The 26,766-nt window shown below is 35.4% G+C and overlaps 2 protein-coding genes across 3 annotated transcripts in view; one reads left to right on the top strand and one right to left on the bottom strand.

The window, feature by feature from the left end:
* Positions 1-2,444: 2,444 nt before the first annotated feature.
* Positions 2,445-26,766, bottom strand: part of LOC6050461 — a 64,496-nt gene continuing 40,174 nt past the window's right edge. The window contains exons 2-4 of the mRNA XM_038248535.1: positions 13,823-14,613; positions 3,024-3,140; positions 2,445-2,957 (exon numbers count right to left, since the gene is read on the bottom strand). Of these exons, the coding sequence (XP_038104463.1) occupies positions 2,840-2,957; positions 3,024-3,140; positions 13,823-14,613 (1,026 nt within the window). The 3' untranslated portion in view covers positions 2,445-2,839. The remainder of the gene's footprint in view (positions 2,958-3,023; positions 3,141-13,822; positions 14,614-26,766) is intronic.
* On the top strand, positions 7,979-22,028 carry LOC119765179. 2 transcript variants are annotated; one of them, XM_038248536.1, is made up of 3 exons: positions 7,979-8,134; positions 20,745-20,826; positions 20,890-22,028. In XM_038248536.1, exons 2-3 carry the CDS (start codon positions 20,745-20,747, stop codon positions 21,678-21,680), a joined length of 873 nt encoding a protein of 290 aa, XP_038104464.1. In that variant the 5' UTR covers positions 7,979-8,134; the 3' UTR covers positions 21,681-22,028. The 2 variants fall into 2 exon arrangements, with proteins under 2 accessions (XP_038104464.1, XP_038104465.1); XM_038248537.1 differs by lacking the exon at positions 7,979-8,134 and adding an exon at positions 8,413-8,479.

Raw genomic sequence — 26,766 nt, 5'->3', positions numbered from 1 at the left:
TTAGTTTGTCCATATAAATTTCAATACAAATTTGGCAGCTGTTGCAGGCCAATTGTGAATGATACTGATGATACCTCTTCAGTTGACGCTCAGGCGAGGAACATCCTGGAAGGAGCGCAACTAACTACATCCGTAGTTCTGTTAGATCATCTGAATTATCTTGATCAGAACAGTATAGCTCTGGTTCCTTGCGAGTGTCCTATTTTCTTACCTCCACGTTGGCTTGGTTTTCATGATGACCTAGCCGGTGGCCTGTGGAAACGGATCGTAAACCTTTGACCACCGCGGGTCAGAGTCGAGACGGCTAAAAGAAAGGGGCGCGACAATGTGGGAAAGGGAAGTAATTTGTGATTGTAGACGGTATTGTTTTGATTCGCAGTATGTTGAGTCAATTGCTGTGGATGTACCTGAACGTCGCAGAATGGGGTTTCTCTCCTTTCCATTTCCAGCTACCATCTATCTCCTGTTTTTATTTTGTTTTATTTTTCACAATTTATTGATTAATTTTTCTGGCTGTTCAATAGCGTGGCTCACGGTTATATGAAAAAGACAAAAGTATTCAATTTCGAACGCCTCTACTCTACTCTAATTTTGAAGCAACATGGCCCCAGAAGCTAGCCTGAATTTTTGAGCGTATTTGGTTAAGGTTTAGTACTTCCACCATTGACCTGAAGTTAGTTTTGAACTTCAAAAATTTACTATGGGTATGTTTTAGTTTTAACCTCTCCTTAGAGAAAGTTTCTCAAAACCTTATCAAATTTTCCTATTCTTAGGTTTCTTACAGATTTTGATCCAAGGAACAACTTTGTAAAACATCGCAAAGCGCTAGAAATTGATCCTGAAAAGATACAGGATATTTTTTGGACTATGGAAAAAAATATTACGTGCCCTAAAAATTTGTGATGTTCTACAAATTTGTTTCCCGGTTCAAAACCTATAAGAAACTTCTAATTTGAGAAAAAAAATATCATAGGGTATAGGAAAACTTTCTCGAAGATTAGTTAAAAAGTGAAAAATAAATTAATTAAATTTATTTAAGTTTCGAGGACTAGAGTGGAACAACTAAACATTAACCAAATGCACTTAAAATTTCAGGATAGTTTCTGAGGCTGTAGTACTTGTAAATTCCATTTGAGGCACTAGAAATAAAACATTTTTGTCTTTTTCATATATTCGTAAGCCACGCTACTGTTCAAGTGTTATTTTGCCAAAATTTACACATTTACTTTTTTAATCGTCTAAAAAGCTCTGATAATGAGAAACTATTTAGAACTTTATTTTCAGAAAAAATGAGTTTCAGTTAAAACCAAACAAATAATATTTTATCAAGGTTAGGAAATATTCATATAGCTTTGTTAAAAAACAAACAATTTTCTAGAATATGGAATTTAATTTTATGAATTAAAAATAAATTTAAAAATTTCTTATCTTCATATTTTTCACCAAATATAATGCTATTATTATTATCATTAAAATAAGTTTCATCATAAATTGCGCTGGATTATGAATGATCATTAATTGATTTTGACGGAACTTGATTCTGTCGCTGCATGTTGAAAAATTATACTTATTATTTTTATAATTTTTAAGAAGGAATTTTCTTTATCTAATTGTACGAAATGAAAACGCATCAGGATTGAGTAATTAATTATGTGCATTTATCTGAAAAATAGATTAAGAAAAACAAAACCCTGCTATTATTATCGATTTTATGAAATCTGAGAAAATATTCAGCCAACTTAATTCCTTCAATAAATTTTCAATTCAACCTATCTCAAATCAATTTGAAATATAAAACAATAAAAATACTGTGTTTCTGATTTTAACCATTACAAGGTCTCCAATTCTCCAAATAACATCAGTTTATCAAAATGCTTGTAATTTTGGGTGGGGCACCAAATTGATGCTTCTCCAAGGGCGCCGTGGACCCAAGGTACGGCTCTGAGTGTAGCCCTTTCCATCCCTACAACTTTGCCGAAGACACCAAATCGATCATAAAATGCCTTCAAAAGATACAGATTTTTGAATTTTCATAGATCATTTTTGTACGGACTGCTGTCAAATTTGTATGGAAATGGAAAATATGGACAAACTAATGATGTAAAGTTGCTTTTTTAGGCACACAAAAAGCACAAAAAAAGTTTCAGCCGGATTACAAAAATACAAAAAATTAAAATTAAAGAAAAAAGAACCGATTTCGTAGAGAATTGCTCAACTGTAACATGTTTTTAAAATGCCTTTGTGAATTCGGAATAAGCTTAAAAATAACTAGTTAATTTCATTAAAGATTTACTTTTTTGAATCGCTAAGTTCTTTGCTTGGTAAGCCCGCGATCAAAATAATTTATTTTTGAAGTTGCCTAACCAAAGGCGCTTTCCTTACTTTAGCTCTTCATTTTGGACTTTTTTCTTTCTTCTACACCCCAACAAAAACGCACGCCAAAGTTACAAACTTTTATACACACTTTATTTGAGCAAACTAAAAAAAAAATATCAGCTTCCTTCCGTTCAAGAACACAAAAAAACTAAAACATTTACACACACTCTACATATTTGCACAAGTGTTCTACTTCATTGCTCCCACAATCACTTTTCTTTTTTTTCTTCTCACTGCTCAGCACAGGTCACAGTCAGGTAAAATGTACAGTTTATTCACCGGTTTTGTTTGGGGGGGGAATGGGGGGTGTTACTACAAAATTAAAACGGCAAGTTTTTCATTGTTTGATTACAACAAAAATTTAAAAAGGAGACAAAATAATAAGATTCGTTCATTGCTTGCTAGTCCAAATCGAGATCCGTTCAAAATCGTAATCCTTGCTTCAAATTCTATAGTTGGTTCCTCAGTAGCAGTGGCACCGGTCCGTGGGGCACTTGGAGTTGTACGTGAGACATTCGTCCAAACAGTACACGTCCGCGCCGTCGCGACCCTCCAGCTCGCCGATCGCTTCGCAGGTTGTCCTAAAATGAATAACAGTCAGAAAGTCCTTTTCAAGGTTAAGATCTCATCATCGAATGTATACTCACGGGCAGTGGCACACCGTCTCGGGGCAGTTGGGAGGATAGCGCAGACAGTTCTGCTGGCACCAGTCGTCCATTCCGATAAAGTTCCGGTAGGCCTGGGTTGGGAAGCACCGCTGGTCGCTGCACGGAGGAGAACGAGAAAATTAAATCGTTAAAAAATGAATAAATCTTTGGGAAAATCGTTGCATGGTAATATCGTAAGACACTTCAAATCAGTCGATACCATCAAATATTGACAAAATAGACTCGAGTTCAATTCCCACGTGGAAGGGTCGTTCCACTTCTGGCCACCTACATAAGAACCAAGGTCACTTTTCGTTATTGCATTTTAATGCTACCCTTCCTCGTTTTCGGAAGAATACAAGTTAAGGCAAGGAGGATAAGGGGTCTTCCATAAACCACTCCACCTCCACTTTCAAATTTCTCCAAGAAGCATTCTGCAATTCACCACCTAATTCATGGATGACCCCCCTCGAACCAGTCTCAACTCGTCACTGGCACTGCTGAAGGGGAATGCCAATCATCAAAAAACCTCCACCACTGCAGGAATTTGCTCGTAAACTATTTGCATCTAGAGAAAAGCGGTGGAGCGGTAGAATTTTCCAGCACAAACAGTAAAGATCAAGACAATAACAAAGTAGTTGTTATTATGGTTGCATATACATACGAAGAATTTTCTCCGTGTGGCGTGACGAACGGCAAAGACGGTTTTCATTTTTCTCACGTGCTAGTTTTCACTCTTGCTTGATGCTGTCACTCAGGAGGGAAAGTTTTTTTGTCCTTTCAGAAACTGTAACTAAAGGAGCTATTACACTACCGCAAACAAACTCGCACTTTTTCATGTCTAACAGTTTGCGGCAAACTCGCAAATAAAGCAAAATGTATGCAGGCTTTGTTTATACAAAAAAATATAAAAGTTAATAATTGAAATTACAGGCCACGGTACCAACATTTGAATGAAAAAAGTGTTTTAAAATGCATGATACACCTGTCCAGTTGTTTTGCAATTATTAATTTGATAGATTTCTAAGTATTGACGAAAATTTTATTTTTGTGCAATTTCATAAAAGTTCAAAATATTTTTAAACCAGCCCAAATAGGCTAGATATGATTATCAATGCAGAATATGGTATTTTAGATTGTTTCAAGTTGATTAGACTTCTAATTCCATTGAAATTTTGATGTTTATTGAAAAAAAATCTTTTTGCCCCCTGATTTTACGAACCAATTTTGAAGGGGTGTCTATACTACCAGATCGTGTTCTTTATTCTCTCGGTTGGCGTTGCCCAACTGTGGGTGTAACATTTAAAGTCGAACCAATAGTTTCCGAGATCAGTACAGGCTAAAAAAGGTAACACTTAGATAAAACTGTAATTCAGAAACTAATTGCCCCATTTTTCAAAGTCTCAAAGAGAAAATTGCTGGACATTTTCTTAGCTTTTCAAAAAAAAAATTTAAATTATTTTTGAATTGCAAAAAAAAAATAAAAGAAATCGAAAATTTGTACCAAAAAGTAGCTATAACTAGGAAACATTTTAATCACAAAACAAATAAAAATGCTTTTCGACTGCAAATTTGATTTTGCTTTAAAAATGATTTTATATATTTTTTGTCCAGGTTCTCAATGATTTAACCAGATTGTGCACCATAACGCACTATGGCTCAGAAGATTTATTTTGTATTACTCTTAAACATATAAAAAAATCGAAAATTCAAAAATGCGTATTTTGGAAATTTAACTTTTAGTGATAAAAAGTTAAATAAAAAGAATTGAGTTGTTTTCCGTGTACCTTTTTTCCAAAAAGTCCTAATCATAATCTACAACTTTGCCCAAAACACAAAATCCCTTTTCAAGATACAGAATTACAGAAAACCAATGATGCAAGATTGCTTCTCTTGACATAGGAAATCCATGGGAAAAATTTCATCCAAATCAAAAAATTGCTAAATCGTAGACAACTACTAATGATCCAATCAATCGATTTTTTTATTTTTTTATTGTTGATTATTTTCGAATACACCTCACTCAAGGCAAGGTATGAAACACGCAGAAAGTGAAAAGTGAAAATTTGGTTTATTGGACCTTTTAAAAAAACTTCAGAAAAAATGGATTATAAAGTGATACTGAAAAAACTCTTTTTTTTATTTTTTTTACTCAAATCTGAACATTTGTAGAAAATTTAAACCTCAAAACGCCTGTATCATGGAAACTTTGCATTTGATCGAAAAATGTGTAAAGTCATTTTCGATGGTAAATTTCCTGCGTTTAAAAATTATTCATGATATTTTGTTTGACAACATTTTCGGTTTTTCAATAATCATATTGTTTTTAAAAATGTATAACTCCGGTAGCTGCTTTTGCACCATCCTCAACTCTGGTGCCATTTTTAGTCCCCTAAAACATATGGGAAGTTTGGTAGGTTCAGGATTCGGGTCTGATTCCACCCAATCCGCCAATTTCCACTATTTATCCTTTTCAGGCCTGATGGGTCATATATGACCAAAAAATCAAAATTTCCAAAACATGCCTTTAATTTTTGTATGGTCATGAGAACTATTTTTCCATCATCATCTAAAAAATAAAAAAAAATCAGACCTGAAAGGGTTAAACAACTTAATTGTAAAAAACTTTTGTGAGAAACCCACTTCTTCACTTCCCATTAAGCTATTTAATTATTTGATTTAAGGTGAAAACGCCTTTAAAAAGCTTTAATTTATCGCCAAAGTGCTGATATGCCTACATTAGATGCACGATGGAATTGCATGCTGTTCTCCTATAAAAATGTTCGAAAATGGAGAAATACGTATTTTGGGAATTTAACTTTAAGTGATTTAAAATAAAATAATAAGTCGGGAATGTTTTTCCGTGCAGCTATTTTTTTCTGAAAAGCCCTAAACATAACCTACAACTTTGCCGAAGACACCAAATCGATCACAATTTTTTTCCAAAATCATCCAAATAAAAAAATACAAAATTAATAATCTCGAAAAAAAATTGCGGAATTCTAGAGAATTACTCCTAGATACAATTTTTACAGCTGTGCAAAAAAGCTATGAAAATATCCGAAAATTTAAACCATTGCCGAAACTATTATTTTAAGCATACAGTCCAGACTCGGTTATCCGAAGGCCTTGGAAAAAATTCACTTCGGATAATCGAAAAACGATTTTTTTTTTCTTGTCTTCAGGGTTGTTAAAATATCAAAATATCAGCTCTCAGCAACTACAATTATCCCGCCTGAATATTCATGACTCAAATACAACTGCTCTTTTCTCCTCATTGAAACTCTCAGCGCCGAACATAGCCGAACACGTTTTCGTGTTTACACACTCGCGATTGACATTTTCTTTTTCTCTCTCATTCCCGCATCCACGATCATGCTACCGCAACAGCGTTTAACCACAAAAGCCGCTACAAAACCAATTTCGCAAAAGGCAGTTTAACGAGACGTCATGCGTGGTCGGCTCCTAATCGCCATCTCGCTTTCTCTCATTGCAGTTTTCTGAGAGATTGAGAGACTCAGCGGTGAGAGCGCATAGTCGAGGAAAAGGGGAAGAGTGATAGAGAGAGAATGACATTGCTGGGAATCACGAGACACAAAAAGAGATCTCAGAAGCTATAGTGACGGCCGCTATACTCTCGGATGTTTTTGGTGCAGAGATAATCAATTGATAGCTTTTCTATCACTCATTTGCAACACTGCTTGTCTTATTTTTTATTGTCAAGCTTACCCTACACTACACAGAAAAAAGTTGAATTTTGGAATGTTGAAAATTTGGTAGGTTTAATATTACCTCTTTTTTGAGTAATATAAAATAAAAAAATTGTGAAAATGTGAATTTGATGAATATTCATCAAAAACTGATGAAAATTCATCATTTTCTGGGGTCATTAAGAATTTTCAAATCTAATATGGCGGCCATAATGACGGAGATTTTTATATTTTATATTATTTTTTTTCAACTATTTAATTTTACTAAAATGGGATCGCTGAAATCGAATTTGATGTTTGAAACAAAAAGAGAAAAACAAATCGAAAAAAACATTTTTTTTCGTGATTTGATTATCCGAAGTCCCATACAAACCTTCGGATAATCTAACTTCGGATAATCGAAACTTCTGATAATCGAGTCTGAACTGTATTTAATACTTATTTTACAACTTTGCATCGCAGCCACTGATAAGTCCAATGGTTGCTGAGATATAGCCTCAGAAAAAATAAACAAACAGAGTAACGAGGTTTTTTGATTTTCAACAAAATAGCGTTTAGGGACCATCCATAAACCATGTGGACACCTTAGGGAGGGGAGGGGTTAGCGATTGTCCATGAGATTCCAAAAAAGTGTCCACGTGGTTTATGGATGGTCCCTTAACATTCATGTACCTAACAATATGTCAACTCAACAACTATTCGATCGATTTTCATTGTCAAAAAAAAAGCGAAATTATCTGATGCTTCCGGTATAAATATTTTCAAAATTAATTAAACTTAACTTCAAATGTTGGGCTTGGTTTTTAATTTGAGAATATTATCCGCTTTGATATTAAAACTTTTTATATTTATCCTAGTAATTCTGGTTTGGAATCGTGATTTTTTTTATGAATTATACAATCATTTAAAAAAAAACAAAATCAAAACTTCAATTTGATTCCAGTTTCAGTGTACCCAGTTAAAAAATCGAATGCCGGTAAAGTGGGTGGTGTGACCAAAGGGAGAAGTTAGACACATTTTTCGACAATTTCGAGACCCCTTACCGCTCCCCACAATCCCAAACTCCACCCACAGTAACGAGTCTAAAAAGTACCCCCCAAAAACAGAATACGAACGAGCGCTTCGGGTGTCTACTTTCGGGCGCTTTTTTTTTTTTTGAGTGAGGATGTGCCTCCCCCTGAATGTATACAACCACACAGCACACAAGTTGACTGCAATGGAGCCTGTCCATCGTGTCGGCGCGCCTCGGTCGTCATTGTCGGTGTCGCACGTGACACTCGGTTCGGAACCGTCAAGGACGTCGGACACTCCGAGAGTGTGGTCTCCTGCGGGCGTCTTTATTAGGAAGTGAGCGCGCGGTGAAGAAGTGAAGTATACTTTCAGGCGCTAATTTTTCGCAAGGTAAGTAGTTTTCTTGAAAAGTTTATGGAGCTAAAAGTGAAATAATTTGCCGAGTTAATTTGTCTGGGAAGGAAAGGACCAACTTTTCAACGCCAAGTGACTCTTTAATTAAACGAGGAGGGCTTAACGTGCTCGCTTATTGCTGCAGTCATAAACAGAGAGCCAAAAAGGGAAAAAGAGAAGATCAGCAGAGCAAGTGTTCTAGAACTTTTGCGAGGGAAAACAAGGCAGTGGAAATTAATGCTCTGATGGTGGTGGAAAGCTACTTGAATTATAGTGTGTCGTCCTCGTTGTCGTTTTGGCCTGTGTTATGTGTAGTGAGCCGCAAACCACAACATTGAACGAGTGAGGACGAGATTGGAAAATTTGGAAGGAGGGAGGAGGGGGGGAAGCGCTTTTTTAAGGATAATTAAAGCGTGAATTATTTTCAATAAGCTGATTATACATTTAGCTACGGCGTGTGGTGGGGTTTAATGAATTTGCTTGTATAGTATCTAGTGGAGCAAGAATTTAGTTCTTTGGACTTTTTTTTATTTTTGATTAAACATCATTTTAATAATCAAAATTCAATCATTTTGATTTGAAATAAAATCACAGGCTTGAATTGTTTTTTTTTTGCGCAAAACTATAACATTCCTGTAATTTCTATTCAAGTCCTAGGATCATTTGAAATACTTTACTATTCTTTACAGTTAATTAAATGACAAAATCAGATAGTAGGGGAACTATACCATTTTGCAGCCTATTTCTATTATCGGCCTATCAGCACTTTGGTCATTAATTACAGCTTTCATAAAGTGTTTTTGAATGTTCCAAAGTAATAAATAGCTCAAATAAAAGTGAGCAAGCAACTCTCCATTGTTGATACATCTGAAAATGTGGATTTAATAGCGGAAATCTGTAAATGTGATGAGTTTTGGTCGAACGGCTTAGAGTGATTAAAATGGGTATATCTCGCCTATTTCATCAAAAAATGTGATTGATTATGTGAAATAGTGCATGGACTTTGTGTGGCCTACCCCAGTACATGTTTAAAAATATAATAATCTTGAGATAAACCTCACCTGTTGAAAAATATTCCAAAAACAAATTGAAATCCTATCAAAGTCACCCAGGTTTACGGTACATTGAATAATGATTATTTCTGCATTTTTAATAAAATAGAGCATTTTTATGCTTTTTGCAAATTTTAAATTGTTGGAACCACAGATTAGAAAAAAATGTTTTCATGAATTCAATGATATATTGCAAATTTTTGACTGAGGCATTACTGGGTTCTATCCCATTCCCCAGAATCCCATTCCCCAGAATTCCATTTCCCAGAAACCCACTCCCCAGAATGATCCATTCCCCAGAATGACCCATACCCCAGAAATATTAAGGACCCTAAAATACATGTTATACATATTTCCCATTTGGCATAATGCCAACGCCGTTTGGCATAACGTGATTTGGCATAATGACTTCATAATGGGCAATTGGCATAATGATATTAAATTTTCAACATTTATTCAATATTAGAATCGCTTTAAAGAAGACATCGCGACTTGTGATAACTGCTGATTAGGGTGCCCAGAATATGGGACTTTTTTTCAAAACCTCGCTCCACAAGCTGAATATTGTTCCTTGACCTATTTTAGGACTCTGTGCCAAATATGAGCAAAATCGGTCATCATTTTCCCATTGATACTCGGAGGTGAAGTTTGTATGGGAAAAATCGAAAAAATGTATGGAAAACTCAACTTTCATACGGTTTGGTCTGCAGGGTGCGCTACTTCCATCCAAATATTCCCAAAAGTGAGATTCTCATTGAAAATTTATTGCTCTACAACTTTGTAGAACATACCAAAGCTGTAAAACCCGATCCTGAAAAGTTATTAGCGATTTTAAAAAGTCTTTTTTGTATGAAAATCATTTTTTTCGTCAACTTTAGGCTCGGGTATCAATGGGTTAATCTCATCCAATTTCGCTCAAATTTTACACAGATGCTTAAAATAATCCAAAAACCCGTTTTCCGCTTGTGGAGCAGGGGGTCATTTTTTCTGGGCACCCTACTGCTGATACTAATTAATGTTTTCCTTCTTTATGTTGGGAGAACTCTCTTTATTAGGGATAACTGCTGAAGAAAAATTCAATTTATGTCAGCATGTCACAAGTCATAAGAGTTTTCCCTTCTTAAAAGAAGGGAATATTCAACTTTAGAGGGAAATTAAACTTTTATCAGCAGTAATGACAGTCATGAGAGTTTTACCTTCTTTAAAGAAGGGAACATTTAACTTTTAAGGGAAATTTCAACTTTTGTCAACAATTATCACAAGTCAAGATAGTTTTCCTTTCTTTAAAGAAGGGAAAATTAAACATTTGTCTGCATTGATTACAATAAAGGTGAAATCTAAACACTTCACACTTTAAAACTGAAAACTTTTTCAAATAAATTACCTTCGTAATAAAAAAAAACTTTTCTGGGGAATGAGTTTCTGGGGATTGGACCATTCTGGAGAATGGGATTCTGGGGAATGGATTTCTGAGGAATGGCATTCTGGGGAATGGAATAGAACCGCATTACTGTATTCATGTGTGAAGCATTTTGTGATACTTTTTGCTTAATTTATTTGAAAATTAGGCTTGAAATATGAATATTTTTATTAACATCAGCATAATTAACTAATCAGCGAATCAATCCTACGCTTTGTAAAAAATCGTTTATCTTTATAGTTTTGATAAAAATTAAAAACAAACAGGATATTTTTGTAGAATGTACAACGAACGAAAAAATACAGAAATAAAAATAAATTGCTATGAATGAAAATGATATTCCTTAAATTATAGTCATATTTAGAATTTTTCTCATTAAACTTTTTAAGACCAGCTATTTTTTTTAACTTACTGAAACAATGAAAGCAATAAGAACACAGAATTTAGATTTTTTCGCATAATACAATTTTACTTTGGTACATTGGAATTTCATAGAAATTAAAAATATTTTTAATCCGCCTTAAACATGCTAAATATGATTATTAATGCAGAAAAATGCGTTTTAGATTGTTTTCAGTTGATTTGACTTTCATTTTCATTAAAATTTTGTAGTTTATTGAAAAAAATATGTTTTTGCCCCCTGATTTTTGGACCAATTTTGAAAGGGGGCGCGACATAAACTTTGAAAAATATTTGCAACGGCCTAACTGTTGATGATTAAAAAAATACTCACAAAAATAATACAGAAAAATATTATGAAACACTGTAGTATTTTCGCAAAACATTTTCAAGGAACTGCGCATGTTTGGATGGATGAAAAACAAAACTCTCAAAAATGTAAATGAAACAAGAATAAAATATTTTGAAATTCTAAAGTAACAATAACTTTTTTTTAACAGTGGATGAAGACATAATTTTTTATAGAAACAAGATAAAAAAGTTCGATAAAGAATGAAAAAATTCTACACAATTATAAAAAAGAAATAATATTAAAATATTGTTGAATTTTGACTTACTGAAATTTTTTCCGATAAACTTTTTGGAAATTGACATTTTGTTCTTTAAACCTTTAAACCATCAATCCCAAAATATTCACAAATAAACATGAGGCAAAAGTATTGGTTAAATTGATTGTAGATCGTAGAATGCATTATATATTGTATATTTGTTTATTTTGATACAAAGAATTTAAGAATCTTTCGAAATATTTTTGAATGTGTGGAACAAAAATCAGAAAAGAAATAAAACTGAAAGAAAATATTTTTTTCCTGAATTCAATGATTTTTTATGGCATTGGGATAATGTATAAAGCATTTTTTAATACTTTTTGCTCAAACATATTGAAATGAGGCTTGAAAATTTATGTTTGGTTTTTGCCTTCCTCACCTCACTGAGGCAAGGCTATAAAATCACTCGAAAAATGAACTTCTTAAATACGACTCCTAGATATACCTTCACGTATACCTATCGACTCAGAATCAAATTCTGAACAAATGTCTGTCGGGATGTGTGTAGACATGATTTTTTTCCACACGATTATCTCAGAACTGGCTGAACCGATTTTGGCCGGATCCGCCTTATTCTGTTCGTTTTGGGGTCCCCTAAGACCCTATTAAATTTTATTCTGTTTAGTGAAGTACTTTTAAAGTTATGCCAAGAAGACGTTTTTTTGTAGCTACAAAAAAGGGTGATTTTTGCATAACCTCAAAGGCCGGATCTTTTTGCTTACGCGCGAGAGTCGCGCAGCATGCGTAGGGATTTTGGTCCACGCGGGGGATTGGCAGCCACACCCCCTTGCATGCGTATCACCCGGTTGCCACATTGCTTAAGCAGTGTCTGCGTCTATTCTGGAAAAAATCTGTATTGATTATGTTGCTGCATCATTTTGTCTCGACAAAGATTTACACGAACTTTTTATTTTTTTTTATAACTCATGAGACTTTTCTCCTTTGTTTTGGAGAGTTGGTAAAAAAAATTGAAAATTGCTGTTCAAGTAAAATCAATAATTATAACAAATAAATGAAAAAAAAATAAAAAAAAACTCTTCAATTAATTTGTAAATACAACCTAAAATACAACATGAATGCGAGGAAGGCACCAACCACCTTAAGGTGGATTAAGTAACGTTTTTTTTAATTCACATACTCATAAAATAATGCATTATTTTTCAAAAAGAACATAAGTTTTAGTGGGAAGTGAAATTTTCTACGAACAGAGCGGATTCACATATTTTTTGCAATTTGAAAATTTTCGAATCAAAAAGGCACTCAATCATATAAATCCAAAATCCAAAGTCAAACTGATATTTCAACAATTCTCTATTGTTTTCCGATTTCAAAGCACGTGGTTTCGTTGTTTTGACAGGTGTCATTTTGTCAATTAGCAAATTCTTTGAAATAGTTGCCAACTGTCAACAAAACGACGAGAAAATGACCTTAGAAACCCGAAGTAGATTAGAACCCCGATTTAAAAGTTTAAATGTCGATTAGTGCTTTTTATGCAAGATTTTGCCTTTTCATACGATATTTTTGTCAGAGCGTTAAGTTAAAAAAAAAATAAACAAAAAGTATCACAAATTGCTTTATACGTTTGCTAAGGAAGTTTTCAGTACTGATTTACTTAAATTTTGAATTTCGCTATGAAAATGAGTTTGAATAATTTTAAATGGTAAACAATCAAAATAAGTTTTTAGGTACGAAACTTTATAACAAAATTTTCAAATATCTACAATTTTTCGGGCTTTTCCAGTGGAACTAATTACTTAAGAATTATTATTTTTTTATTTCTAAAGAAAATTGGACAAAGTTAGAACTCTGAAACATAGATACATTTTATGAGGTAATGAAACATTAAACAAACCTTTCTGATGGTCCGTTTTACGTAATCAATTCAATTTTAACAATTTTCAAGCTGAAATTTGTAAGTTACTATCAAAGTCACCCCGAATTTTAAAATAGCAATTTTTAACGAATTTTTTTAAGGCTCTATCAAAAAAAAACTTTTTTAGAAAAAAGTAGATGGACAATGCCATTGTGCGGAAAAAATCAACGTTACATCGATTTACGGTTTTCAAAAATTTGAAAATTTGGAGAGGTGCGTAACTAAAACATGTAATAAAATGTACATTGGCCTAAAGTGTAAACACCATGCGTCTCCATTATGATACAAAGGAGACGCATGGTAGCTTACAAATAATAATTCGTAATCACTCACCGAATAATAAGCGGGAACACATTGTCCGGTCCGGGTGCTCGCAGATCACGGTAGTACAGCAGGAACGGATTCTTCTCGACAAACAGCGGCGGAATCCCCCCACCGGTGTTCGACACTATACTAATGTCCGCACAGTTCCGGAACGTTTCCGGCTTCCCACAGCCAACGCCCTCCGTCCCGTTGTCACACCGGCCCCACATGTTCCCCGTGAAGTAGGTCCACTGCATCACACACTGGGTGCAGGTCACGTACGGTGGCAGCCGCACCCGGTACCGGAAGATGTCCTTCTTGCCGGACTCCGGCGGAATCGAGTACCGGACCTCGCTCGTCCCGCTCAGATACAGCGGGTACCGGTCGAAGCACTCCTGGGTGGCCTCGTAGTACTTGTTGTTGTTCGGACACAGGAACAGCTCGAACCGGCCCATGTGGTTCGCGGTCAGCTCGATTTCCACGTCAATTTCCTGCCCGGCAAAGTACCTCCGCGAGATGATCCCCCGGCCGTACTCTCCACCCGCTTCGTGGGGCTTCGGATCCCGCAGATGGTAAGCGTCCCCACAGACGCCACACTGGCCCTGGTTCTGTTCCCACTGGACGGCGTAACCGCCGCAGAACAGCTCGTTGTCGTTGTAGTTGACCGCGTTGGGGAAGCCGAAGCGCCACATGGCGTTCCGGGCCGGTGGTTCCATCAGGCGGCCATGGCCGAGGACCAGCGGGGTGAGCGAGAGGAGCTGCAGAAGACGCAGCAGCAGCAGCACCGGGATGCCGAGGACGTCGGCACGTTTGGGGCGCATCTGGAAGGAGAGGGAAGAGTTGAAAGGTTGAAAGTTTAGTGAACATTATACTGGATTCAAAATTTTGAACACGTCTCTATTAAAAATTAAAGAGATTAAAAAATATGTCAAGAAATAAACAAGAATCCAATGTTTCGAGGAATGCATGAAAGACAACAAAAATGTTTCCTGAACCAGTGTTTTGAAGTGATTTATTTTGGTCAATTTTGCAAAGAGTAAAATAAGATAAAGCAGATAAAAATCATACATTAAAAAAAAACAACAAAAAAAGGTTAGAAAATATTATCTTATATTGGTTTTGCGAAAATAATAATTTCTATTAATTTGAAAATGTCACAACATTTTTAAATTACAGATTCTGCCCTTTCAATAATCCAGATTGAGTCAAAATTTGATTTTCTTAAAAAAAATCCAGTTTGGAGCTTTGGTGTCTTCGGAAGTTGTTGCAAATCGAAAGGGACATCCAGGGTAGCAACTCAAGTCAGTAAAAGTTGAGAAGTTGAAATTTTTAGTTAAAAAGTCGGGAATCCCCAGCATAACAGCCTGAAAAATATTTTCTGACTTGTGAATAGATTTTGAACATTTTGGACAATTTGAAAAAAATACATAAACAAATCTAAATTAAAAACTTCAAGCCTTATTTTTACAAATGTGAGCAAAAAAAAACACAAATTGCTTTATAAATCATTACAGTTATGCTTCTGTCACAAATTTACAAACATAAATTAAATTATGAAAATGCTTTTTTTCGCCATCGTCTTTTATCGATTTGTGGTCCAAAAATTCAAAATTTTTCAAGAGATTTCAAATTGTTAGGCATTTATAAAATGCCCAAATAAACATTATTAACGTTAACGTTTAAAATAGCTTACAATCTTTGTTGCATTATGCAAGTATTTTCAACGAAAATTCAAATTTTATCATTAATTTTAATTTGCGCCCCGATTATTGAAACTATGAAAAAAATTGGCATCACCTTAACTGGCCCTTATCGCATAAATGTCCCATATGCATTTTCATCGATTTCGAGTTATTGATGAAGTTTGGCTCAAAATTGTGTGCTCTTTCGAAAGAGCCTATAACATCCAGTACTTTGTCCTAGAAATCAGGAGGAAATCCAGTTTTTTCGCGAAAACTTAACACGTAGCCTTATGTATGGGACAAACTTCAAATGCGTTTTTCTCAGCTTGCTGTTTTTGCATATGGGACATTTATGCGAACATGGGCAGTTAAGTCAAATCAAATCACCCTAAGTATGGGTAGAAAAAAAAAATCAAGGTTATTTTTCTGTATCGGAAAAAATAAATAATCAAATGAAATAAAAAAAAAATAAACATTTTGAAAATATAAACATTAAAATTTCGAAATGACAAAAAAGAATCAAGAAATTTAGAATTAAGTCTATTACAAATACATTTAAAGAGGTTGTCTCTTCAAAAATTTTGCATGAAAATGAAAGGTAAAACATAAATTCCTGAAATAATTTTGTGGTTGAATAAAATTTACTAAAATATCAATATTAACATTAATGTAATATTAAACTACCAATACAAAATAAAAATAAACTCAATTTAAAAAAAAAACTTGTTAAACATATTTTTCTACTAAAACTGTCAAAATGATTTAAAAAATAGGAATATTTTTTCGGGGTTTCAGTCAAGCTGTCAAAACAGAGTTCCAATCGAGCGACAAGACCTTGCAAAAATAAGGTTGGATTCCTTTTTAAATATTTTTAACCAAATAAACATCATATTGTACATCATCAATTTGAAAACATTTTGTAAGGCGTCCAATTTCCCGGGTTTTGAATTTCCCGGGAAACGGGAAAAATATTTTTGAAATCCTGGGATTTTTTTTTTCTTTCATAAAATTTATGTTTTTATTATATTTGTTATGTTTTTCAAGCTAAAAATCATAGAATTAGCTCAATCAGTTCAATCTAAGAATGGATAGCAGTTTTTAGATAGCTTACAAGCAATTTTGAATTTTAAGTGCACCACAATTTTTGATCCAATGTTATTCAAATTAAATAAAATTACCGGCTCCGTGGCTTAATGGTTACGCCTTCTGCCTCACAAGCAGAAGGTTCAGGGATCAAATCCCGGTCGGTACCTTTGAAATTTGGAATCAGGAATTTGAACTTTGAATATGAACAAAAACGAAAAATAATCAGGTGGGATTCGAACTCACGCCTTTGGATTGGTGGTCTGGGACGCTAAGCAGTCGGCCATCAGAAGGTTTACACTCTAGCAGTGAAATGATCCGTAGTGTTGAAACATGTTATCTTCTCATATTAAATACGCGCTGATCCCTGATTTGCCTGACGGGATTGGAAGTCTAAATATAGATCGAGTTTCCCTCAGATGCTTGCTTCTATGTTTAGGCGGGGCCGAACAATGCCCAGCGACCTCGGAATTGGACCGCAAGGAGCTCTGTCATTCTGAAACGGGTCGTTGGAAGCAGCGCGAGGGCTATCACCACCTAATACCCGGGACTGAGATAAGTTGTATCAGCATTCGGCATATACAAAGTCTGATACAAATTATACTTTCCCATAATATCGCTACCGGTTAGCGGGTATTGGATTGGACCACACACACACACACACAATGTTATTCAAATTAAATAAGTCATTTATAAATAAATATTTTTATTTTTTATTTGAAATGACTAGAAAAGCTTAAAAAAACTTTTAAGTGTCAAAAAACAAGAAACGACAACAAATAAAATGATACTATTAGATGTAAATTTTTAGATAAGTTTAAAATGTTCTGTTTTATATAAAAAATATATTACAAATTATGTTTAAGTCACTACCGACCGTCAACTGGAGAAAATCGAAACTACAGTCTGAATAGTTACAGGATATTTTATAGCAATAAATTTGGAAGTTGGGGTACTAAATGTTTTATTCTGTTCCTGTTTTAACAGGAATAAAAAAAAAAACAAAACATTGTTATGCCAATCAACTGTCTTAATTCGATACAATTGTCCTGATTTGTCATGCCAATTTTTGATGAAAAATTATTAAATATGATATTATTTTTGAAGTATATTTAATACCCAGTCTTTTAAAAAAATATATAAAATCAAAAAGAAAATATTTGAAGCACTAGGCATTTTGCGGACCTGTAAAGAAAAATTTCAACGATTTCAATTTTTTCCCCTTATGCTGATATATGCTGAATAAAAATGTAATGCTATAATTCTTGTCGATTACAAAGTGTTCAACTGTTCAATCATCAAAATTAGAGTTTTTTTTTCCAATTTCGGGAATTCCGGGGATTCGGGATTCCAGGTTTCGGAAAAATCCCAGGAATTTTGTCGCGGAAATTCCTGGGATGGACGCACTAACATTTTGTAATATATATTATTTTAAACAACAGTTTTACAACGTTTACGATTATGTTTATCGATTAAAATAATTGAAAGGTATTCCAACCAGGGCCTTGCCTCGAAACGTTATACAGGAACAAAAGCGGCGAACCGAAGATTCGCGTGACGTTTTGGAATTTTGACAGTCTGGAACGCATGAATTACCCCATTATCGGTTTCCCGCACGGGTGAAATGGAGATTGTTGCACATGGTTGAAGTTAGAAATCTTGCAACTTATCTTAATTTCTGCAAAATTTCATAATTTAAACAACAATCTAAAGCAAACCGGTTTAAAAACTAAAGATAAACTAAAGGCACGATGTATTGTTGCGTAATCTTGCTTAGAATCGCGATGAAAGCGGTTTAAATTGAAAAATAAATAATATATTTGTTCTGTTCTAGAATTTAACAAAATTTTATTTATTATGTATGACTTTAAAATTAGTACACAACGATTAAAGAAAATTTTACAAAAAAGGATTTTTTTGGTTCGTCCACAAACAATCTCATCTTGGTAAACAAACGACGCCATATTGCCAATGTTGTTCGGTAGCTTATATCAGGCCATCACCGGGGCCCTGATTCCAACCTAATTCTTGCAAGGTCGACTCGACTCGACCCGAAGTTTCGATTATCCGATGGTTTGTATGGGACTTCGAATAATCGAATCACGACAAAAAAAATTGTGTTATTTCATTTTCTTATATTTAACATCAAATTCGAGTTCTGCGACTGCGTTTTATTCAAATTTGAATATTTGATCTCTTTGTCTTTCAAATTCAATAATACCTTTTTTATATATGTAATCACCGCCATTTTGACCGCCATCTTCTAAGCCGAAATTCTAAGTAATTTTAGAGTAGTTTATGCGTCATACTTAAGCTTAAACATCAAAAATATAACAATTAAAAAAAAAAATCCCGTGATTCGATTATCCGAAGATTTGATTATCCGAAGTGGAATTTTCCCAAGGCCTTCGGATAATCGAGTCTGGACTGTACTTTGTTTTGACAGCTCGACTGGAATCCCGAGAGTAACATTTTGATCTGGCTCGAGTTCGAGCCTAAATCAACTCGAGGCTCGAGCCAGTATTCCTAAATTTTCGCTGGTTTGAAAATTAGGATGGTTCACGATTAGGGTATTTTAGTATTCTTACTTTTCAGGAATTCTTTTGGGATTTTTTTTCTCTTCTTTAAACGTTTCTTTTATGAAAAGCATCAGAGTAAATTCCTTTAAGAATGGTTGAGTATTGAGGAAAATTGATGGTCAGAGGTCAGAGCAAATAAAATATGATCGTTAATATAATTGTAATTATTGTTTTTTAACTTATCAATCAATAGTTACAGAAAAAATGCTATTTGTTCTATTAAATTTTTTGTCTCTAAAAAGCGCAAACTCTTTTCATGATCCTTGTCCTTTAGGGTGCCCAAAATATGGAACTTTTTTTTCAAAACCTCGCTCCACAAGCTTAATATTGTTCCTTGAACTATTTTAGGACCCTTGGCCGAATATGAGCTAAATCGGTCAACATTTGCCCATTGATACTCGGGGGTGAAGTTTGTATGGGAAAAATCGAAAAAAAAATCTTACGGTTTTGTCTGCAGGGCGCACTACTTTTATCCAAATATTCTCAAAAGTGAGATTCTTATTAGAAGTTTAATGCTGTACAACTTTGTAGAACATGCCAAAGCTGTGAAACTCGATCCTGATTAGTTTTTAAAAAAGTGTATGAAAATTATTTTTTTCGCCAACTTTGGGCAAGAGTATCAATGGGTTAATGTTAACCAAATTCGCTCAAAATTTACACAGATGCTTAAAATAACCCAAAAAACCGTTTTCCGCTTGTGGAGCAGGGGGTCATTTTTTCTGGGCACCCTATTGTCTTTGTCTAAGGGGTATTTTTTTTTAATTATCAAGGTAAATTATCAAGGGAAAAGTGTATGGTAACGTAACGAAATTTGAAAATTGTCCAAACATATCCGAACTTTTTGTTTTTTTTTTTTTTTTTGTTTTGCTAGTGCAGATATGTTTTTCGATGTAATTTTACTCGCTGAAGCTGTATATGCACTTCGGAAAGAACCGGCCACGAAAAAAAAAATCAAATGGGAAGCAGCGGCGGCGAAAGCAAGCCAGAGAGGGTGAAGAAATGCCCCAAGAAATCGCTCCCTCTTCTTTGTTCTGCTGTTCGTGAAGCTGTTTCTTGACCCCTTTCCTTCCGAACTCCGTACTAGCCTTGAATCTGAATCTGCCCATCGAATTGGGTACTAAAGCCCTATGTCAATTTTTATGTACAACGTTAAAAAACACGATTAAAAACCATTTCTTATCACTTTTTTCATTTTATTGCAAAAACAACATTTTTTCGATGGATCAACTATGGTCCCCTTGGAACGAGCTGTCAAGTAGGAGCTTTTCTGTCAAGAAGGACCGCGAAGTTAATTTTTCAAAATTGATTTAAAAATCCATTTTTAATACATTGTGGTCGTACAAAGGGTCATTGTACTCAGAAAAATAAGCTTTATCGCTGTAAACAATAATATCAGCAATCTAAGCTTCATTTTAGGACCCAATTGAGCCAAAGTATCAACATATTGAATATGACTTAAAAATCTATATTTGACACTCTGTCTTATTTTCTTATTTCTAGATTTCTAAAAAAACGTGAGAAAAAAGTGCAATTTAAAAAAATGGAACACAAAAGTGGTAAACCTGATGATACCAAGAAACATTAAAAATCTTTTTTTTTAATTTTTAGATGGCTCTGTCAACTAGGTTCTTCAACCTGGTGGTTTGGGTGGTCCTAATCTGCTCCACTCCGATGGGTGACGCCATTGACAGTAAGTATTGACCATTTCCCATCGAGACACTTTCCCAAAAAAAAAACTTGCCCTTCCCCCCAGTCCCCGGCTACTGCGACATCCACACGACCACAACAAGTCAGTACGAGGAGTACTTCAACATCGACGCGATGGGCAACAACCGGTCGGAAAAGAACGTCGTCGACTTTGTGATGTACGTCCAGCTGCAGAACATGCAGGAGGAAATCGCCCTGCTCCTGTCCGTCAGCAACCACTCGCGCCAGCATCCTGACTACGAGAAGACGTACGAGATCCGGATCAGCAATGTTTACACGGTTATTTACAAGGAAACGCTCCGGATGTCGGCGCACCACAGCCACACCTTCAACTTCTTCCCGGCGGAACACTTCCAGGTGCACATCAAGATCACCCGGAAGGGGCTGATTACGGTCATTATTGACGGGTTGCCGAAGCCGATTCTTTCGGTGGTGGACGACTCGCCGCCGATCGATGTGCACTTTATCAGCTTTGGGTCGCGCATGAACGCGTATCCGATCACGTGGTACATGTACTGCCGGGATCCGCCGACGACGCCGCCACCGCCGACGGAGAAACCGGAGGAGGGGGAGGGACACTTTAGCCAGAATGACGCGGCCGAGTTGGATGAGAACCGGTGCCCGGTGTGTCCGATGCCGGCCAAGTGTGAGGTTGTGGTGCGGGCTTGTGCGGACACGTCGCAGGACTCCCAGGGGCAGATGACGGACGCCGAGAAGCAAAAGTATTTCTTCTACTTTAACATGTATTTAAGCAAGAACGGGAAGAATGGGGGGAAAACTGCGGTTTCTTCTTCTTCATCGGCGGTTGACTTTACCGACAGTAACAAGCTGGACTAAATGATGGATCAACCACGGCAAAGAAATCGGCATATCGGACAATGACAACGAAATTCTTCCAACAAACTCTAATATCAAACTCAACTCAACAGTTTTAAAGCGTTTGCTAAACTTTGAATTCTTATAGGGCACTTGTAGAGAGACTATTTACTGCGAGATTATATCAACTTTTCTCACGTGTTTTAAAATCCTTCAAGTAGCGTCTACAGTAGTTGACAATACTTCTAGCAGTAGCTGTATTTTTCCTCCTTGAAACTTACTACCTTCACCACTACACGTTACAACATGTTATGCAGCATGCATGCAAATTAACTAACTAATAAAAACGGACAATAATTGATGCTCAAAGTTGCGTTTCTGGTTTTTGCTTGAAAGAAATCCGAAGTCTGATCACATATTCATAACAAGTTCAATTCATTCATCTTGCTGCTCCATCAAAACGACTAGAAATATTTGTAAATAAGAAATGGAGACGCGTGGTAGGGGAAATATACCCTTTCTAATCAAACACCTATCTTCGTCATATGAAGAGTTTGATGTTCGATTAAAGCTCCAAAAATACTTTTTAGGCTATACATTTACCAGCAACAGCACCGCCTCGAGTAAGCACGCAAATTTATGCCATTTACTGGCCAAAAAGATCAAATTTAATGCACATTTGATCATAATTTCTATTTTGCGAGACCATTTCTCATCATTTTGGTGGCACACACATCCACACGAAAGATGAGAGGTTAACTGCTTAACGAAGGTCGCCATCAATATCTTTTCACTTGCGCTAACGATTCCAAAGCGCTTAAGATATAAAATTGCTTCCAACTACCGGCAACATGTTCTTTTGCACATTAGTTAGTCACTCACTTGAAAAATAATCCCGAAACATGTAAATAAATGGCAAGCGCCATCAAAAAAACAAACGCGCTAAGTCTTTTGACGTTTCAATTTTGACCATCCATTCTAATCGAAGGCTGAAGAAAACCGAGCGAGAAGCGAAGGCAAATAAAGAACAAAGGGTGGCCACCAACACCACCAACATTGCTGGTGCAGCGCCTGTTGGAGTGAGCCAGTGATGCCAGGAAATTTTCTCTATAAATGCTACTTTTCGAGAGTGTTCGCTTAAAATTTCATCAGTTTTGGCAGCACTAAGCAGACCCGAAAGAGCGCTGGAAGAAAAAAAGAACTAAGCTGAAAATAGGAAAACGGGCGTGGTCCAATGCACTCGACTGATTAGAATGCATTTGGGAAATATATTTTTAAATGCTTGTATTAAAAGGAATAGCATAACTTTTAATAAAGGTGAAAATAAATAGAAATGTTCACAAAAAGTTGCTCTTCTCGTTGTTGTACTAGGTTTTAGTGAATTTCAAGAAACAATCCAGATTATCCAGTACCGTAAACCGGGGTGACTTTGATAGGATTTCAATTTGTTTTTGGATTTTTTTCCAACAGGTTAGGTTTTTCTCAAGATTATTATTTTTAAAACATGTACTGGGGTAGGCCATAAAAATTCCATGCACTATTTTGGAAAACAAGTTTTATTCAATAATGTTTAGAAAAATAGTTACGTTAAAAATTCTTAGTTTAAATTCCGGGGTGACTTTGATAGCCATAGTTTTTCTTGTTAAAATCATATTTAAGATGTTCAAACTTTATTTGTACGCTAAATTTACCATCACTAAAGTAGCTGACATAGTTTTTAAGAAAAAATCAATGTTTATATTTAGTTGACTAAGTGTATAATTTTTTAACAAAATACATATAAATTTTAGGTAAAATTGTTGAAAAGTCGAAATTTTGCCTAAAATTTGTTAAACATAGTTTTGTTTATAAGTTATCGATTTATATTGCATTTTATAATGAATTCGAAGCACGAATCACAAGTTTTCACATTTTACTTGAAATTTGTTCAACTAAAATTGCCTATAAATTTGGAGATTTTTTTAATTGTGTTTTAAAAACACATATTATTTATTACTCATATTAACTTATTCAACCTTCTCCTAGTGGAAAATTGTCCAAAGAGCCGAATATGCATTCCATTTTCCGATTCAAAATCATGTTCATTGAGAAAATCATGACACTTTGAAAAGTTTAAAATAATGACTTTCATCAACATTTTCTTAACTATAGTTAACTAACTTTTTAAACTTTTCAAAATTTTATGAAAAGTTCTTTTTGAGGTACTTTGAATACTTCTCTACCATGGTCAGTATGGTTCTAAACCATTCCGTACGTATTTTGATTGTACTCTTCATTTTGCGGAAAAATCGCAAACCTATCAAAGTCACCCCGGCTATCAAAGTCACCCCGTTTTACGGTATCATTCAAACACGACCGTTTATTAGGCTTAAAATAGGTATATTTTCCCTAATTCTCAAATTCAAGACAAATGCTTATCATAATATTTAAAGGTTGATGCAAATAGGTGGGATTTCCTTACAAATAAACAATTATCACACTAAACAATAAAGTTCCTAGAATTCGCACCCGCCAAATGTCAGCCCGCCACCCAGATAAGTTCAATATTGAAGTCGTAAAGTAATTCCAACGTTGCGATTCCAATAAGGAACCGCCGCCGCTGACCGTTGCAGAATGGCGCCACCACCAGGTCGACGTTGTCGTGCTATCTTGTCGCACGTCGCTTTTTGACGTTCCGAGAAAAACGCGTGTTAATGAATAAACAAAAACGAGAGCACCCAATGTAAACTATAACAATCACGTTTTGTTTGGTCGACCATTCTGTGCATTGTCCCGAAGTTTGGTAGAATTTGGTTGCTGGAGTCCCGAGTTAAAATTAAAAATGTTTACGATAGTCGGGCATGTACGTGTGTCAAACGCGTTCTGACCTGAAATCCCTTTGGCCAGTTGTCGCACTTACAGCAATTTTCAGGCTGTGTCAAGATAGCACGACAAGATTTAAACTTCTTTCTAATCTAATCTAATCTAATCAGACCCTAACGCAGCCAATCTTTCGAAGGGATCCTGGAGAGTGCCTTAGGTTAGATGACGCCTAGCACTCTTCTTGTCATTTATTAACATTTGTAGTGCGCCATTGCATCGAAATACATTGAAACATCACAAGCGTTAAAGCGGCCAGGCCTACTGCGTAAAGCCATATCGCAGAGATGACTCGTAATTGGGTTGAGTTTGAGCAAAGAGTGTTCGAACAACAACACAATTCTGAATCGACAGGGGAGGAAGAAGCGTGGGGACACACCACCATACGCTCCGAGATTTGGTTGTATTCGTTGGGAGCACCATGCTAAGAAGGTTTGGTACTCCGGGACCCTCTGGGATGGGACATTGTATTTCCACGAATGCCCTGGACACTATTTGCCGTGGTTATAGCACCACAACTCGCTCTCTGTAACAGTATTCCTAATTCCAGTCCCCGCTCATCAAGTCGTCATGGCCTAGTGGTTAGCATTTTTGCTTACCAATCCAAAGGACGGGGGATCGAACCCCGCCTCGAACGACTTTGATTTTTCGTTCATATTCATCATTTCAAATTTATGTGTTCTTAACTTTCTCGTTGGGAGCAGATGGGAATCGAACCCAGAACCATTCGCTTACAAAGCGAACACCGTAACCAGTCAGCCACGGCCGGTCCCTTACACGACAAGATTTAATCTTCTTTCATATTAAATAAAAGTGACAACAATGAATTTTGGGTATCTGTGAGTAGCACAAAATTGCGTTCTTAACTCAATTTGGCCCAAAATGCACGTGCGACATGTTAGCACGACAGCGACGAAATGATGTATTAATTCAGAAGGCTATCGCCCAAAGGCCTACAGTCTTCTGCAGCAGCAGTAAAAGATGTATGAAACCCTAAACCCGCGGACCACGATAGCGTAATTCAATGAAGTCTTGGTGGTGGTCAGAACAGAGCGCACTTTAATGGGACGTGTCCAACGCGCGACTACCGAGAATTGGCGCCTATCTAGGGATTGGCATCATTAAGGTTTTTTACTCCTCGAATCCTACTGAGCGCTTCAGTTTATGGGAATAATCCAAATTTATGGGAGTCGGTAGTACTTGATCTACCAACGTCACAAATGTTTCACAGTTTGTTGATTTTACTTTTGAATTAATGCAACTAGATTTTATTTCTTCACATAAAGATGACACTGTAGTCTCATCTATATGTGGATATTAAAGTAGTGAAAACACAAGCAGAAAACAAAGTTTCTGTCTATGAGAACAACATAAAAAAAAAATCCGAATCCAAATTTATTCCAGAGGGTACAATAAAATAAACTTTTTTGAAAAATTGAATTGCTAGTCACATACCTAACAGTAAATGCATGAAAATATGATAGTTTTGTACAATTTTTTTAAAAATATTGAATATTGCTAATTTTTATAAAATTTCAGCGGAAAGTCAATGCACTTATTTATTTTCCCATACTTACCTTGCATCTATCGATTAATGCCGAGAATTGTCGAGATTTTCTATTCTCTAGGAAATCAACTTATTTCAATCATTTTAATTTTTTGTTACTTTTTTTATTTGGCTCAAACTTTGGTGGGGGTCTTCCCTACGACCAAAGAAGCCATTTTGTGTCATTGGTTCACCCATACAAGTCTCCATTCAATTTTGGCAGCTGTTCATACAAAAATGGTATGTAAATATTTAAACAGCTGTAACTTTTGAAGGAATTTTCTGAATAACTTGGTATCTTCAACAAAGTTGTAGGTATTGATGAGAACTATTCCGAAAAAAAGAGGTAGATGGAAACAAATGCCGAAACTTCATTTACACAAAATTCATATTTTTTTTTTAAATTTTGATTTTTTTCATAGGTTTAGGGGATAAAAAACTGTAACTTATGAGCCATAGAGAAGTATGGACACACATTTTACCGCCGAGTTAGTATCTAAAAAATGATTTTTGAAAAAAAGGAAACAAATTTTTCGACTTCAGTTTTTAATGTAAAATCAATTGGCTATTGGAAAGTACTTTACAGATTTTTTTGATAAAGTGCACCGTTTTTTAAATATAGCCACTTAAAGTTTCATTTTAACTAAAACAATCCCGTTTTTCGATTTTTTTAAAAGTAGATTGCCCACCTCTGAAAATATT

Source organism: Culex quinquefasciatus, chromosome 1 (assembly GCF_015732765.1).
Source record: "Culex quinquefasciatus strain JHB chromosome 1, VPISU_Cqui_1.0_pri_paternal, whole genome shotgun sequence".
Taxonomy (NCBI): Eukaryota; Metazoa; Arthropoda; class Insecta; order Diptera; family Culicidae; genus Culex; species Culex quinquefasciatus.
The sequence above is the reverse complement of the archived record's forward strand: the minus strand, read 5'-3'. Positions and strand labels throughout refer to the sequence as shown.

Bases quoted from the DNA above. Each gene is read 5' to 3' on its own strand.
- LOC119765179 (XM_038248536.1), top strand. From the start codon at position 20,745: ATGGCTCTGTCAACTAGGTTCTTCAACCTGGTGGTTTGGGTGGTCCTA. The intron at 20,827-20,889 runs GTAAGTATTGAC...CCTTCCCCCCAG, and splicing joins GATGGGTGACGCCATTGACA to TCCCCGGCTACTGCGACATC.